The following is a 16,388-nucleotide window of genomic DNA, read 5'->3' as shown; positions in this document are numbered from 1 at the left end:
TTGCCTAATCTTCTATTCCAGCAGGCTGTCTGCTCGGTTTGGAGTTTCTCTTCTGTGTTTGCTGCTTTTCTGGATCTGAGCTACTTCGGGGCAGGGACAGGACATGCAGTAGGCACTCAGTAAATGCTCACTTCATAGGTGCATCTTTGGTCAGCTCCTGGTCAGGTGCTGTGGTTTTCTGTTTTTGTTGACCGGCCAAATGGAGACCAATGTCTCTGGCAATTGGCTTCCTCTCCTCTCTAAAATGGAACCTGCAGAATGCCTGCAGATGGCTCTGGAAGCCACCGTTCAAGGCCAAATTTGGAGCATTAGGCCCTGGCTTTGCCTAGACATTAGTTGTGAGAGGATGCTCGACACCCTCAGCTTTCTTACCCTCTAAGCCCTGCTAGACACATGCATTTCCCACTTGAATTCTCTCGCACATTAGGGTCATCCACAGTCCAGGCTTACTGGCTGTCTCTCATCTCAAAAGCCTGAAGATCATCTCTGATCTAAAAGCCTGAAGCCAACCATACCTGTTGGCATCATATCTTCTGCTGGTCACCACTGCTTTGACCTGGTCCCCATCTCCTGACCTTCTGCTCTAATACCTGTGGCCTGCCCTCTTCACACACACCCCACCTTCTAACTCTTCCCCAACAGAGTAGCCACGCCAGTTCTGATGTTCTGGAAGGCTGTCATACCCATTTGTATCTTTTCTCCACTTGCCCTTCCCTCGGTCTAGAATGTTGTCCTCCTCCCTTCCTGGTCCTGCTCAGACTCAGGTTAAATGACATTGGTAATGCCTTTCCCCATGTCACTCCCCTGGAGTGTTCTATTCCTTCTGTGACTGGACTTTCTGTCTGGAACAAGGCATGGCTGCCTCCAGAGTAACCATGGAGAGATGCTTCGTTCTAGTTTCATTCCTGTTGTCGTGTGGTAAAATACATTAACAAAAAGCAACATGGGAGGGTGGTGGTGGTGGTGGTGGTGATTTCTCTTATAATTCCAAATTACAGTCCATTTTGGGTAAGTCAAGGCAGGAACTCAAGGGGCCAATCACGTCACATCCACGACCAAGAGCAGAGAGCATAATTGCTTGCTCGCTTAGTACTCGATAGTTTTTTTACTCACACAGGTCAGACAGAGCCCAGTCCATGTACCATCTACCACCATTTAACAGTCGGGTCAGCCTTCCACAGGAACCCCTACAGTAGGCCAACTTCATCTGGATAATTCCTCACTGAGACTTTTTTCCCAGATGATTCTAGCTGTGTCAGGTTGACGTTAGAGCTAAGCATTGCAGGAGGTAAAGTGGGGTTCACACACCACAGACAGGCTGCCTTGACTAGGTGATGAGGGTTTCCACAGGCCCCGCCCCCCAGGGGGATGCTCACCTGAAGCCACTCTGCTACCCCATTAGAAAGCCCCTACCTTGGCTCCCTTGCACTAGTCTGTCAGATGAGCCTGTTCTCACGGTCAGTCGGTCTGCTGCCCCAACCACCCACGGGTGCTCTGACCCGAGGAGGCCAGCGCAGACATTTCAGGGGTAGCTGGAGCACCTCATGCCCCACTGGGCTGCCACTTCCCAACACTAATATGGGCTTTTGGAACCCCAGGGCAACACCAGAGCAGCATTCTCAGAAATGCTTATGATGATGTCCCTTGAGGGTACCATGTGGATGAAAATACACATTTTAATTTAGCTTCTAAGAACATGGATATTTTATTTTGGGTGTGGCCAGGTATGCTGAGTTTGGCTAGTAAACCTATCAGTCATTTATTGTTATAGTCTCAACCAAAACATCCCTGAGCGAGAGCCAGTGGGTTGGTTCCTCATGTAGAACTGAATGCCCAATTTAGCAGGCCAAATAGCAGTGATTAGGCCCCAGTGTTAGCTCCATCCTCACTCAATAAAAAGGTTGAAGGTAAATTACTTTGAAACCCTTTAGAGCTCGTATATCAAAAGGGGGCCCTATAGCAGGGTGTGGTGGTGCATACCTATGGTCCCAAAAATTGGAAGGCTAAAGCAGGCAGATCATGAATTCAGGGCCAGCTTGGGCTACATAGTAAGATCCTGTCTTAAGTGGGAAGAGGGTCTTCCAACACTCAACACTGTATTAGCTTGGACTGCTGTGCAAGTCCCAAAGAAGGTTAATTTCTGGTTCTCAAAGTATTACATAAATTTGTCTGTAGTCAACTCAGGCTAACTCCCCAAAAGCACCCAATCTTGCTCATGTACTGAGTAGAGCAACGGCTGCAACACACTAGAATAAACCAGGCCTGCCTTTTCTATCCCTCCATACCTTTTGTTCTGAGCCCTAAACCATGGGCTGGAGAGATGGCTCAGTGGTCAAGAACACTTGTTGCTCTTTCAGAGACCTGGGTTTGATTCCCAACACTGACATGGCTCATGACCATCCCTAACTTTGGTCCCAGGAGATCCAAAACCCTCTTGTCCTGAGAGTAACAGAAGTGCATATGGTACCAACATACATGGAGACAAAGCATACATATAAAATAAGTTCTAAACAAAAATGAAGGTTTTTGACGAGAACAATAGAAGTCTATGCAGAGAGGGCAGTGGGCAGGGCCTTGTTTATAGTTCAGGAGAAGAGAGCACAGGACGACTGGGGAGGTTAGAGGCAAGGTGAGCAGACTGCAGGGGAATGGTGGGAGCAGGAGTCTGCTGAGAAGCACAGAATGAGGGACTCCTTAGTCTCCTGTCAGGAATTTAGGGAGACAGGAATTCGGGGTGGGGAGAGAAAAATCACCCGATAGCAACTAGAGTGAAGAGACACAGAAATTCCCAACTACCCTGTATCGCCCCTACTGTGTTACCCCTGTGGTTTGTCAGCCTACAGTGTGTTATCCCTGTAGTGTGTCACCCCTGTGATGTGTCACCCCTCTGGTGACCAGGCAGGACTGTACCTGGCAAGGGACACTAATGGGGTCCTGTAATTTTCCTCTGCACCCCATCTCTCCCTTTGGCAGGGTAGCAGGGACCATAAACAGTGTGCTTTCTCTGCTAGTATTCTTAATGATGTTTTCCAGAAATCTGGAGCACCCTGAGCACTATCTATCCTATGGCACCAAAGATTCATCTGGGGCTCTAATGGTGTCCAGTAGCATGCACTTCCTCAGAACACTGCCATATGCAGCAATCTGCACTACAGCTCAAAACTGTCTGAGCTAGGTGCAGTGGTGCAATCTTTAATCCCAGCACTCAGAGGCAGGCAGGTTTCTGAGGTTGAGGAGAACACTGACCAGAATACAGAGACAGCCTCAGGTGAGACAACGTCTACTGGCTCTTCCTCCGACAGACGGTCAAGATCCAGAATACAAATAACTGGATAGTATCCAAAGAACAATGCCACCAACGAATGAACAAAGGAACTGGACAGACACATCTTAAAAGACGTGCAAATTGACAACAAATGAGTGAAAAGATATTTGATGTGGAAAACTGACGTCTGTGGCCATCAGGAAAATAACGTCTAAACACCAAGATTTTACCTCACCCAATCAGAAGGCCATCATCAAAAGAACAGAAGACTCTGGCAAAGATGGACCAAAGGGAAGCCTACATTGTTGTTGGGAACACAAACTGTTAAACCACCATGTCAGTCAGCATGGAGGTTCCTCAAAAGTATTCTCCAGATGATCTGGCTATGCCGGTCCTGGGTATACAAAGGAAGGAATTAAACTCAGCATCCTGAAGCATACCTGCACACCTGTTTACTAAGGCACTGTGCACAGCAGCCAAGTTATGGAGTCACTTTAGACACTTATCAACAGATGAATGCTTGAAGGAAGTGTGTGTGGAGCTGGTGGTGGTGGCACGTGGCTTTAATCCCAGCACTGTACTTGGGAGGCAGAGGCAGGAGGATCTGTGAGTTTGAGGCCAGCCTGATCTATCATGAGTTCCAGGACAGTCAGGGATACATAAAGAAACCCTGTCTCAAAAAACCAATCAATAGATTGATGGGGTGGGGGTGGAGAGAGAGAGAGAGAGAGAGAGAGAGAGAGAGAGAGAGAGAGAGAGAGAGAGAGGAGTGAATGTGTATGTTATTTGGTCATACGGAACAAAATTATGCAGGAAAAAGGGGGGAACGTGAGATCATGGTGCTACGCACAATTAGATTAAGACAAATGCGACATTTTAATCCCGGCTTTGTCCGCAATTTTTTTTTTCTTTTTTTTCGGAGCTGGGGACCGAACCCAGGGCCTTGCGCTCGCTAGGCAAGCGCTCTACCGCTGAGCTAAATCCCCAACCCCTCTCTGTCCGCAATTTAAAAAAAAGGTCACCTGCCCCACAGCCCCGGTCCCTGGCACATGCTTTTAATACCAGAGCCAGGTGAACTCTGAATCTACAGCCTGGTTTTCACAGTTCCAGGCAAATGAGGACCCTACAATGAGGACCTGACAAAAAGAGTAAAACACAACGAAGAAACCCTGGAAGTAGAAGGCAGATTATTTGGAAAGGGGGGCAACAGATGGTAATAAGGGCGAATGTAATTACATTGAATACATGCACGCAAACATAATGAAATCCGTTCTTTTGTGCAATTGATATCACTAATAGTTTTTGAGTGGGGGCTCATGCACACCAGGCTGGCCTGGGACGACAGGGTGAAGGTGACCTTGAATTTGTGATTCTCCTCCTTCCATCTCCCGCGTTCGAGGGTTACAGGTACCATTTTTGGTTTCAGAGGCAGATTCCACTCCATAGCCCACCTAGAGATCATAGTAGTCTATCTGCTTCTGTCCCAAGAGTGCTAAGTCATGAACGGGCCATTAAAAATAAATACAATTGGGGTTGGGGATTTAGCTCAGTGGTAGAGCGCTTGCCTAGGAAGCGCAAGGCCCTGGGTTCGGTCCCCAGCTCCGAAAAAAAGAACCAAATAAATAAATAAATAAATAAATAAATAAATACAATTAATAAATGTCATTAATAAATACAACTTAAAAAAAAATAAAGAACTCCACACGCCCTGATGATGCAGTGGGTCAAAGTGCTTGTGGCTTGTCAAGGAAGCCTGGCAGCTCAGGCAACCCAGGGTAGCAGAGACTTCTGTCACCCGCTCAGGCCTAATTCAAAAGTCAGCACCTCTGTTTAAGTCTCTTTGCAGACACAACTGATCATAGCACCTCTATGCTCACACAACACCTCTGCCCTTGGAAAGGGGTGTAAGATCCACCTGCCTGCTTCTCTTCTGGCAAAGCTACTGTCATATCTGCTATGGGCAGCAGGAGGGGGTGGTTATCACTGAATTTGTCTTTTGGAGCAGATAGCATCCTGGGTCCCCCATTTCCCATCCCTCTCTCCTCTTCTGCCTAAGGGGTACCTTGCTTTTGTCCTTTACGACTGCCTACTACCTCACCATGTTTAAATCACAAGCTTATTTGTTTGGAGGGGGCATGTGTACTGTAGTACACGTGTGGCGGTCATAAGTCAGCTCATGGGAGTTGATTCTCTCCTTTCAACCAAGTGGGTCTCAGGGACTCAGGTCAGGCCATTACACATGGCAGCAGGCGCCTTTAACAGCTGGGACATCCTGACACCCAACTTTTTTGTACATCAGGTCTGGTTGCCAAATACAAATATTGCAGATGTGTAAGTAAAGAGCCACTCACATAAGGTATGCACTAATAAAAATTTAATATCATAAAACAAATCGGAAACAGCAATTTTTAAACCATTCACAATTAAAGTGGAAAGACACAAAATTATAAGGCAGCCATCCATGGAATGAGTTTATGTATACAAAGAATCCAGAAAAGGAGACATTTAAAATCACCGTTTAGGCCACCAAACCAGGGGAATCATGGTGTTACCATTAGAGTCCCAGTTTTCGGGAAGACACGGCAGACAGAGCAAAGCCAGTCTCTGTGCTTGGCTCTGTGAGGGCTGAGCACATGTAAGGAAGTCCTACTGTCTGCCAGTCCTTTCCCACCAGCCCCCACCCTCAGCTCTCCCGAGCTGAACTTCGATGTCTCGAGTTAAAAAGGCTGAGTTGTGTAGTATCTCAGCCAGTGCTCTTCAGGGGTGCGTCCCACTCTGCACTGAACACAAGTCTGCCTCCAGGACTCTTGCCCGATGACTGTGTGAGCCCCAGTAGTCTGGGGCTCTGGCCCAAAAGGTAAGGGTGTTTTAGAGGCTTGTGCTATTGACATACAGTCCCATGTTCAGAACCTCACTAGCATGAGGGTCAAGGCTTAACACGCTCTGTCACTGCTATGTTCCTCCTAGCTCTAATTCTTGAAAAATAAAACCAGCCAGTGGTGACAGACTGATTTAAACAAATCTATTTTCCCCTTTCTAAAAGAACAGACCCTCCCTTTCTTCTAATGACCCAGATCCCCAGAACAGGTTGACTTGGCTCAGTGGGTAGTGCCATTCCAACCGTTGGCATTTTCAGGCCAGAAAGTCTGCCTGTAAGAACCAAGCTGGCAATAGCACACACAGGAAAGCGGAATCAAACGGACATCACTGCCCTGCTGACTCGGAGACTGACAACACTGGGAACTGGGGAGGGGGGATGCATCTAGATTCTGGGGGAAAGGAACTCTAATCCCAAATAAGATTGCTTTGGTCATGAGGAAGGATAGCCCATGCTTTTTCATCAATTGCTTCTTTGGTAGCCCATAATTCCACTTGTAATCGTGGCAGCAGCTCAAGTATCACCAATGTGTTCAAGTGTGTTTGCACATTAAGGCATCCACACCTCCAGAGGGAGTTAGGAGGAAGAAAACAGAACTGAAACGTGTTGTGAAGCGATCAAGGTGGCTGCTTTCGGGGCACTGCCTGCTGCATGAGCGACCTCTCCCCCACTAGATGGAGGCTCTGCTGGTTCCTGCTGCCTCTCCTGCATCTGAGCCCTATTAAGAGTCATATGGCTATCTGAGCCTGCAGAGCAGGGAAGGGACTCAGTCCCCAGGCAGCAGCTCCAGGCATGGAAAGCTCACTACTACTGAGGCCCAGAGAGGAAGGCAGATTTGGACGTTTGATGGTTCACTCCTTGCCAGAGTCCAAGGCCCTACCCAACATGATATTCTAGCCCAACTTCGAGTGAGTTGGCAAGGCACTGCTGAACAAGAGGCTCTGGCCAGCACAACAAGTGTCTGACCACTGCACGGAGCAAGGTGACAGAAGCTGCTTCTACCCGGACCACCCCGACAAAGTGAGCCTCTAGAGAGATCAAGACATCTGTACTTTGGAAGGACTAGATGAGCCCAAACCTTTCCTAGTCACCTATTACGAGAGTCACCCCCAACTCCCACACTGCACACATTAACACTTTAGCTCGGGATGCAATGGGTACCAGCCTCCACACAGAGCTGCGTCTCATTTCTGCTGCTTTCTCCACTATAGCCAGCAGAGGGCGCACAAGTTTAACCCCACAGCTGCCGGCTGACCTAGTGACAATTCAGGAGAGAAAATCTACAGGCATGCTGGCACAGATGTCACAGAAAACACAATGACTGCACTCACTGCTCTGAAAAAACTAGCCTTGGCTCCCTGTTTATGTAAAGTGTTTCTGAAATGGTACAGAAAATGTAAATTAATACAGTATTATACATTTATCTGACTAGGATTTATTCAGATTTTGGCAAACATGGAAGAATTACCTTTGTTGAATACTTTTGCTGTCTCAATTTCTTAAATTATCAGAGTACTAGTGACTGTGTCAACTCTCATGAGGAGGTGACATTTTTGAGGGTGTAAAAAAGTTGTATTGGGCACAAAGGTAACTTAGGTGAAGGAAATGAAGAAGAAACAGTGCTGTCTTCATGGTTCAAGAAGTGGTGAGAATTCACCTCACACAAGGACTGACATCACCAGCAGTAGTAGTACACAGTGGGGGTAGGCTGGGGAGGGGAAGAGCACGGGAAGAGTGGGATGCAGACATGATTTCAAGGAGACTGAGGCCAGCAGCAGATACTCCCTTCTGATACAGCCCCACCGCCTTCTGCTCAAGAGCTACGGAGTGGACAGAAACACTCTCCACTCTGGGCAAGGGCTCAGCCAGAGGGACAGAGGCTGCTAAAAGAAATACTTAGAACAGCGCTTCTCAACCTGTAAGTCTCGATGCCCACAAAGGTGGCATATCAGATAGCCTGTATCAGACATTTACATTACAGATCATAACAGTAGTAAAATTACAGTTATGAAGTAGCAACAAAATAATTTTATGGTTGGGAGGGCACCACAACATGAGGAACTGTATTAAAGGATTGCAGTGTTCAGAGGGTTGAGAACCACTGACTGGAAGAAAAGGACAACATACTTTGTAATAGTGTTACTTTTTAAAAAGGTTACTACAAGATATCAGTAACTATCCAAATTCCTGGAAAATTTAACATCCCTTAATTTCACTGTGATCAGACTGTTCTTGACAGAAATCCTGTGCCTGAACAGAATCTGGCTACTAAGAGTGTGCTACAGACAAGTATTCTGCAAAAGATACTTTTTAAAAAAATGCTATATGATAACAGACCCCTCTTCAAAAGCCAGTCCCACCTCCATTGCTCTACTGGAAGGAAGGGCAGGCTCTATTTAGGGAGGCACGTGCAAAGGAGCTGTTGATGACTCTAGACACCCCTTTCAGTGGATGTTTCTTTTGGGTTCAGTTCAGCTTTTTTCTCCTGCTCTTATTTTCCTTATTCTAACCTCAAATTAGTTGCCATCATCTTTAGCATCTAAGGGATGGGTGTTCCCGCCTTCTCTCAAGGCTGTGGCACAGATGCTAAAGCACCAGTCTTACATGGTGAGAACCATGTTAAAACCAATGGGTAAAGTGGCAGAGCCTCTATACTAAGGGAAAAAACTTTAGCTTAATTACAGAACACTGAAGTTTCATAATTACTATTTCATTGTATGAAGTTCTCCACTTTTCTTTAAAACTAAATTCCATCTTCCCTGAGAATAGGGTTAAGAGAAACATCAAAACTCAATACATCAAAGTCCCTTTAAAAGACAACACAAAGTCTGTCTAATTCTGATGTTCCTGCTATATGCTGTCCCACTTTCCACGATTGACTCTCATCTCCCTTGGACTCTAGGAACAGGGGTGGAGATGGGCAAGGTGAGACAAGACACTGAGGAAGTGAGGAGCGTCACACGCTAGTTCTTCCCCGATGGCAATGGCCGTGGACTGAGGCTGGAACCTGACTGGTTAGTGCTGGTGTCCTATTGAGAGGATGAGTGGTATGAGGCAACCCAGAACCAGGGCTGCCACCTCAAGGCGGCTGAGGCCTCTCCCTCCAGTGGTGTCAGGTCTGTGGCTGTGCCCCATTCCACCCACCTCAGGGAGGACATGGACGGTGGCAACGTAAAGAAATGTCCCGGCAGAGAAAAGCATGGCCACTCCAGTGGCATTGACCTCTGAAAGGGCTTCTTTACTGCTCTGTGAATTAGAAGAGATTAAAATTAGAATTCAAACAAGTCACATCGAAGTTAGAGACAGGAAGATGTCCCAATTAAATCTGAATATGTATAACCAGTGCTTCTTGGTACATGGAAACGTCTTGAGATTGGAAATTCTGTCATTTATGGGGAGATCTTAACTAAAGGTTTAAGAACACCAGTGACACATATAATCACAGCTTAAAAATTTATTTGAAATTCACAATGTTTATTATACAGATACTATGGTTTAAGGATATAATAAAATCAGCTAATTAACATATTTATTACTTCAAATGTTCATGATTTGCAAGGAGAACATTTAAGTTTACCCTCACATTTTGAAACGAAAGCTTTAGTACCTAGAGTCGCTTTTCAAAGCAGCTTCCAAGCACTGCCTAGAAGGTTTCACCTGCGTCCGAGATGGAACCTCGACATTTTAGCATCCGTTCACTTCTTCTATTATTTAGGGAGCGCCCTCTGTGTTAGCAAGCCAGCTGCTTGAGACACAGACTGGCCAAGATGAACAGAGGCAGGCACCTCAAAGTTTGAGGCCAACCTGATCTACATTGTGAATTCCAGGACAGTTGGGACTACACAGCAAGACCCTGTCTCAAAACAAAACAAAACAAAAACAAAAAACCCCCAAAACAAACAGACAGACAAAAAAGATGCAATAGCTACCTTCATAGCACTAAAATACATTTCATTCACTAATCTGGGTTTTGTTTATTTAAGACAAGGTCTCATGGTATAACCTGGGCTAGGCTTGAACTCTGGACTCTCCTGCCTTGGCCTCCTGAGTGCTAGGATTACAGTGTGCCGTCGTGCCTGTCACCATTTACTAATTTTATACAGTTAGTCACAGCCTTTCTATTAAAGAGTAGACCTTTGGGCCAAGGCACCTGGTTAAAACCTCATGAACCTGCCCCAGACACAGGCTATCACTCCACGCTTCCAGAATCATCAGGAGCTTTCTCCACAAAAAGTTCTAAAGCACAGCGGTCAGTGAGGTGATGGCGTCATGTGATTTTAAAAGGAACTATCAGGGGTGAGGAGGTGGCAGAGTATTTGCCCAGCATGTGCAAGGCCCTGGGCTTAATCCTCATCCTCAAAAGCAGGTGTGCATGGGGGCTAGCCTGTAAAGAGCTACCCATTGCTCTTAAGGTGAAAGGTCCTGTGTAAGACTCATCTGTTAGACTCGAGATCAACAGAATCTAACCAATTGTTAACCATCTCATCATTCATATATACTTTCTTAAATCTTTCCCTTTCCTTCTTTTTTAGTTTTTTAAATGAGACAAGAACAGAAAGGAAGAAGACGAAAGAAAGCACGATCTGGGGATACAGTTCAGTGTAGTGTTTCGCATGGATGTGGGAGGTCTGGGTTCATTCCCACCAATCAGCCAACCACAGAAAACCAAAAGAGTCAATATTCCTTTTAACACATTTATTGTTTGAGATGATGATGAATCAATGACCCTCTGAGAGGGATGGGGGACAGCAGTTCCTTCCAACCAGCCCTGGTTAGTCTGATAGTACGATTTTCCTCGTAACTTCTACTTACTGTCTTTAGGTAAACTAGGAAGGATGGTTGCTATAGAAGAATTATGAGGCTTGGAAATGGGAGCATGTGAGCTCTAAGCTGAAGACTGACATCTCAACTCTGAAGCGATGTTCAGGTATAAAGAACTAAAAGAACTGGAATCCTAGCTGCCTACAGCCATCTTTCTCCAGCTCTACTAGAAGCCACTGCATGGCTTGTCCTGTATGCCTCCTGTGCCTGTCTCAGCACTAAGTGTTGGATGGTGGGGCTGGAGAGATGGTTCAGGGGTTAAGAGCAGGACTGCTCTTCCAGAGGTCCTGAGTTCAGTTCCCAGCACCCACACGGTAGCTTACAACTGTAACTCCAGTTCCAGGGGATCTGGCACCCTCACACAGACATGCATACAGGCAAAACACCAATGCACATGAAATAAAAATAAATACATTTTTAAAAATTGGATAATTCTAACTGTTATCTGCCAAACAAAATAAGCATGGCTGGCTAAATGATACTATCTAAAACATTGAAATGCTACTATATATTTACAAAAATATTCTTAGAACTGATATTCAATTTGTATGAATATTAAAGTCATAAAAAGGACTAACTTGAAATCAAGACACTTACTTTATACAGATTTTTACTTTCAATTTTTGTCTTAGTTTGAGAAAATACTGTCCCTGAAAAATTTAACCTAAGACACCCTACCAGATTTGTTGAGCCTTTTGATATTGTGACAGAATGTTGTGACATACATAGACAACAATACGAGTTACCAATAAAATAACCTAAGAAATAAAAAAATTGTGTCATGTTTTATTAAGTTTATGATTTTGTGCTGGGTCACATTCATAGCTCTCAGCCCTATGCAGCTCACAGGCTGCAGACTGAACACCTATGAGAGAACCAGACACACTCAACTCCACAGCAAGGGATGCTCGCACTTACCTTACTTAATCCTAAGTACGTCAGCATGGACATGGCTGGTGCTGCCAGTGCAAAGACCAGCAAGTGCTTTCTGATTCGATTCCGCTCCAGGCCAGCATGCATCAGGAAGGAAACCAGCCCAAATGCTGCTGGAGCCTGGAAACGACAGAGTAGCCCCTTTTATCACTTGATAAGCAGGGCTTGCTTCCACATTAAGAAAAGCATGTGATGTTATCTGAATATGAAAAACCTGGGCATTGGTCAAGAGCAAGCTTGCCTTTTAGGAACCAATGTTCTCACAAGAAAATCCTACATGGGTCTGTATGTAATCTTTCTTGGTAGTACTGTACAAAAGATTGCTTTGAATTTTTAATTCTTACTTGTTATAACTGTGTGTGACTGTAGCCATCTGTGTGCCACAGTGTGTGTGTGGTGGTCAGAAGATGACTCTGGGAACTGGGTTGTCAGGCTTGTTTAGCAAGTGCCTTTACCCACTGAGCCGTCCGAACAAAACTGTATGAAAACAGAAACTGAAGGCTGGAGAGATTTGGGGCTGGTCAGTGGTTAAGATGACTGGCTGCTTGTTCTTTCAGAGGCCCTGAGTTCAATTCCCAGCAACCTCATGGTGGCTCACAACCAACCATCTATAATGGGACTCTGTTCCCTCTTCTGGCAAGCATTAGTACATGCAGACTGAGCACTCATAGATATAAAATACATAAATAAATAAACCTTTAGAAAAAAAATCAGTAAGCATTTAGCCATTTGTGTATATGATGATACAAAAAAAAAATAAAGCCCTTCCAATGAGTTTAAAAAAATAATAGCAAAACCAAAAGCACTGAACACACATATTTAATTCTCCTAAATGGATATCAATTAAAAATTTTAAAATGGGAGTGGTGGTGGATATCAGATACTGCAATGGGTCAAAGGTGTTTGCTCTGCAAGACTTGGGACCCAAGTTCAAACCCTAGGACTCAGGTAAAGGTATAAGGAGGGAATCAATTTCATAAAGTTGTTCTCTCATGCTAACAGTGGCATGTGTGTGCTCATGTGCACACACATGTAATAAATACATTTTTAAAGCTAAAAAGATACTACATTTCAGAAATGCAACAAAGATCAAGACAAATTTTAGTTACAATTATGTTCAATATTCGATCTTGGCTTACCTTATGTAGCATTATTGCCACGAACACAATTAACTGGACACTGGTCTGTGAAGTAGAGGCTGCTGCTCCCAAAGCTACACCATCAGCTAAATTGGGAGACAAGGAAACAAGATGCTATGAAGGGAGGCAGTGCTGGGCTGCACGGGCTTCAAGGCCCAGCAGAGCAGGACTTGGACCTGGGGAAACTATTCAGTGAACTTCATCTTCAGGAAGGGTCAATAGGCTGGGTGGTGGTGCACGCCTTTAATCACAGCACTCAGGAAGCAGAGGCAGGCAAATCTCTGAGGTTGAGGCCAGCCTGGTCTACAGAGTGAGTTCTAGGATAGCCAGAGCTAAACAGAGAAATTTTGTCTGGAAAAAAACGAGGAAAAAAAAAAAAAAAAAAAAAAGACGGGGTCAATAGGATGTGCACTCTTAGCTCCTTGAGTGCTAAAATAGATGCACAGAGCTTAGACCTGGCCCCGAGTCGTCCACAAGGTAGCTGTCTTTATTGCTTAAAAAAGTATGGAAGACAAACATCCACTGACGAGCCAAGCTAATAAGAATGTACTAACGAAGAGTTCCAAAGGATGCATCCTTCTGTCTTCAAGGCTTGCGGCCTCAACACAGATGATTCACATACCATGGGGACTCTCTCAGTTTGGGTAACTGTGCTGTGACAAAAACACCATGACCAAAGCAAGGTGGGGAGGAAAGGGTTTATTTAGCTCACACTTCCCTGTCACTGTTCATCACTGAAGGAAGTGAGAATAGGAACAGGGCAGGAACCTGGAGACAGGAGCTGATGCAGAGGCCATGGAGGAGTGTTGCTCACTGGTTTGTTCACCCTGCTTTCTTATAGCACCCAGGAGCACCAGCTCAGGGACAGCACCACCCACAAAGGGCTGGGCCCACCCACATCAGTCACTCATTAAGAGAATGCCCTATAGTTGGATCCTATGGAGCCATTTTCTCCATTGAGGTTCCTTTCTTTCATATAACTCTAGCTTGTATTTAAGTTGACAAAAAAAAAAAGGTCAAGATAGGACTTTGGCTGAATAGGGTGTGGTGGAACAGAGTCCAGAAATGGAGTCGTGTGAGGAGAATTCTATGTGCTCATGAGAACACTCCTAGAAAACAAGTCTTGAAATCCTAGTTTCTTCAAAACACTGACTTGTTCTCGGAATGTTTGTGTGCCCATCCAGGTGTGTTTACTTCAGAGTACTCACCATTGTTTGCTGATGTTATTTAATAAATGTTCTCCTTTATATAGCTTTATGGACATGTTTTTGGCGTATGTGGCTTGTCCTTGTGATAGTCTACAGCCTGAACTCAAGAGAACTTTACTCAGGTGACTTCTTAATCCTAGAGTATAAATTGTCTGGGGATCTGAATACAGTTGGCTGCTGTGTGAGACTTTATTCCACCTCATTTACTGGCTCCCTTCTCCCAAGTCCTGCTGCCTCTAGTGCAGCGATATGGGTGATTTTGTTAGAAAGCAAAAAACAACAGGTTAGGAGCGAGCTACTTTTCACATAGTCCTCCCTACCATCAGGTCCAGGTTTGGGCTACAGAGCTAAAGCAAGTCCCACCAGCTGCACTGAGTCCTCTGATGCTGCCTCAGCCTACACTGGGCTGTTTGCTGCTGACACGCACAGGCTTTTTTCCAGATAGATCTTAGGGCAGAGGTCAGCAAACTCCTTAAAGCCCAGACAGGGAATATTTGTAAGTTACTTGTAACTACTCAACTGTGTCACTGCTGTACAAAACAAGCCACAGGTGATATGTAACATATATGTAACACGTGGGCAGAGCTGTCTTCCGGAACAGCAGTGTCACTCAATACCACAGTTCCCCAGTGACAGGAAAGATCTTTCTGTTTGGATTGAATACAGGCCTTCCTTTCACACACCCAGCACATGTCTTGTCATTGAGCTTCAGCCCCTGACGCTTTGAACAGGATCTAGATATGTAGCTCAGGCTAAAATTAAGTAGTCAAGTTGGTCTTGAACTCTGGATCCTACTGCCTCTACCTCCTGCGTGCTTGGATTACAGGCGTGTGCTTCCATGCCTAGCTTATAGTCTGTGCTTAGGTGTTAAAAATACAGAACACATTCTTAGCTTGTAAACTCAATACAGAATGTCAAGGCTTGTGCTCCAGCCAGAGGACTTTGTTCAGCAACCCTCCCCTGAGAGCATTCAGGGTGGAGTCTCCTCGGTGAGGTTAGGAGCAGTCTCACTGCAATGCTGACTTACCTGCAGCATGGACAACCAGCCCCAGTGTGGTGGTGATTTTGGAACTGCTGGGCCTTGCTGTTTCTGGATCTACAGAGAATGAGAAAATATCACTATGTAGTATGACATAAAAGCAAAAGTAACACCTGTCTGGAGATGGTCCACTTCTTCTTATCATTGTTATTTTAGAGCTGGAGTCTCACTGGGCACCTCTGGCTGGCCTTGAACTCCAAATCCACATCTCGGCTTCCCAAGCTCTGGATTAAGGGTATACAACACCACATCCAGCCGAATACATATTTTGAGAGCTCAGATTTTGAACTCTGATGTGGACTGTTTTCCCCACTGTTCTCTTTTCTTCAATGTTCTCCTTGAACTAAAGAGGTGGGTGTGAGGGAACTCTTGACTGGGCTTCCCTGCATAGTTCTGAAATGCACGACCCCAAGTGCCCGAGCTTCCTCAGTCTGCAGAAAGTGCTCTCTGGGCTCTGGTTCCTTCTTCGAAGGCTCATCTAACTCCTGCCAGTTTTCATGCAACCTTGGTCACGTTTTTCTTCTCCATTATGCAGCTATTTCCACCAACTTAAACCCACGTTACAACAGCTTCCCACTGCTTTGCTCACTTTCCCCAAATCACCTCAGTCGGAAATGTCACAGACATCTTTAAAAAAACACCACCCTTCTGTGGCCTCTTTTAAAGCAGTCGGGTGAGCTACACTACACTATCAGGTTTTTTTCCCCTTTGGTATTGAGGATGGAACCTAGGGCCCTGTCCGTGCACTTGAGTCTTCTTCCCCTGGGTTATAATGCCCAGCCTGCTTCTTACTCTTTTTCTTTTAATTCTGAGATCTTTTAATCTGATTTCTTTTAATTCTAAGTGCCAGGCTGGCCTTGAACTCATTCTAAAGACCATGCGGGCCTTGGATTTGTGGCTTCTCTGCTTCAGCCTAAGTAGCTGGGATTACAGGCTCAGGACACCACACCTGGCTTGAAGAAGGTTTGTAAGCTACATAACAGATGCTTCCAAGTACTTCTCAGTATCTAGACCAGTTAACACAGTTGCTCTAGTATTTTCTAATCATTCTTACCCTCCTTTCCCCAAATCTCCTCACTTCTAGTTCTTGGCAAGTATTAAGCTT

At 45.3% G+C, this 16,388-nt stretch overlaps 1 protein-coding gene and 1 long non-coding RNA gene across 12 annotated transcripts in view; one reads left to right on the top strand and one right to left on the bottom strand.

Annotated features, from left to right (window-relative positions):
- Positions 1–16,388, top strand: part of LOC134479447 (uncharacterized) — a 45,009-nt gene that overhangs the window by 4,427 nt on the left and 24,194 nt on the right. Inside the window, exon 3 of one of the 4 annotated variants that reach the window (XR_015623173.1) lies at positions 10,965–11,724. The exons of 1 other annotated variant lie outside the window; for it this stretch is intronic. This is a non-coding gene — a long non-coding RNA (uncharacterized LOC134479447). Of the gene's footprint in view, positions 1–3,033; positions 4,154–10,964; positions 11,725–16,388 lie in introns of those variants that run through there. 2 more of the 4 variants (XR_015623175.1, XR_015623176.1) reach the window with 2 other exon arrangements.
- The window catches only part of Slc39a9 (solute carrier family 39, member 9), a 38,916-nt gene continuing 28,145 nt past the window's right edge, over positions 5,618–16,388 (bottom strand). For 2 of the 8 annotated variants that reach the window (NM_001399666.1, NM_001399665.1), the window contains 4 exon segments: positions 5,618–9,389; positions 11,883–12,017; positions 13,037–13,122; positions 15,272–15,340. In NM_001399666.1, coding sequence (NP_001386595.1) covers positions 9,159–9,389; positions 11,883–12,017; positions 13,037–13,122; positions 15,272–15,340 — 521 coding nt within the window. In that variant the 3' untranslated portion in view covers positions 5,618–9,158. 8 annotated transcript variants of the gene reach the window in all.

The sequence above is a fragment of the Rattus norvegicus genome, chromosome 6, assembly GCF_021556685.1.
Source record: "Rattus norvegicus strain SHRSP/BbbUtx chromosome 6, alternate assembly SHRSP_T2T, whole genome shotgun sequence".
Taxonomy (NCBI): domain Eukaryota; kingdom Metazoa; phylum Chordata; class Mammalia; order Rodentia; family Muridae; genus Rattus; species Rattus norvegicus.
This window is presented reverse-complemented; position numbering and strand designations above follow the sequence as displayed.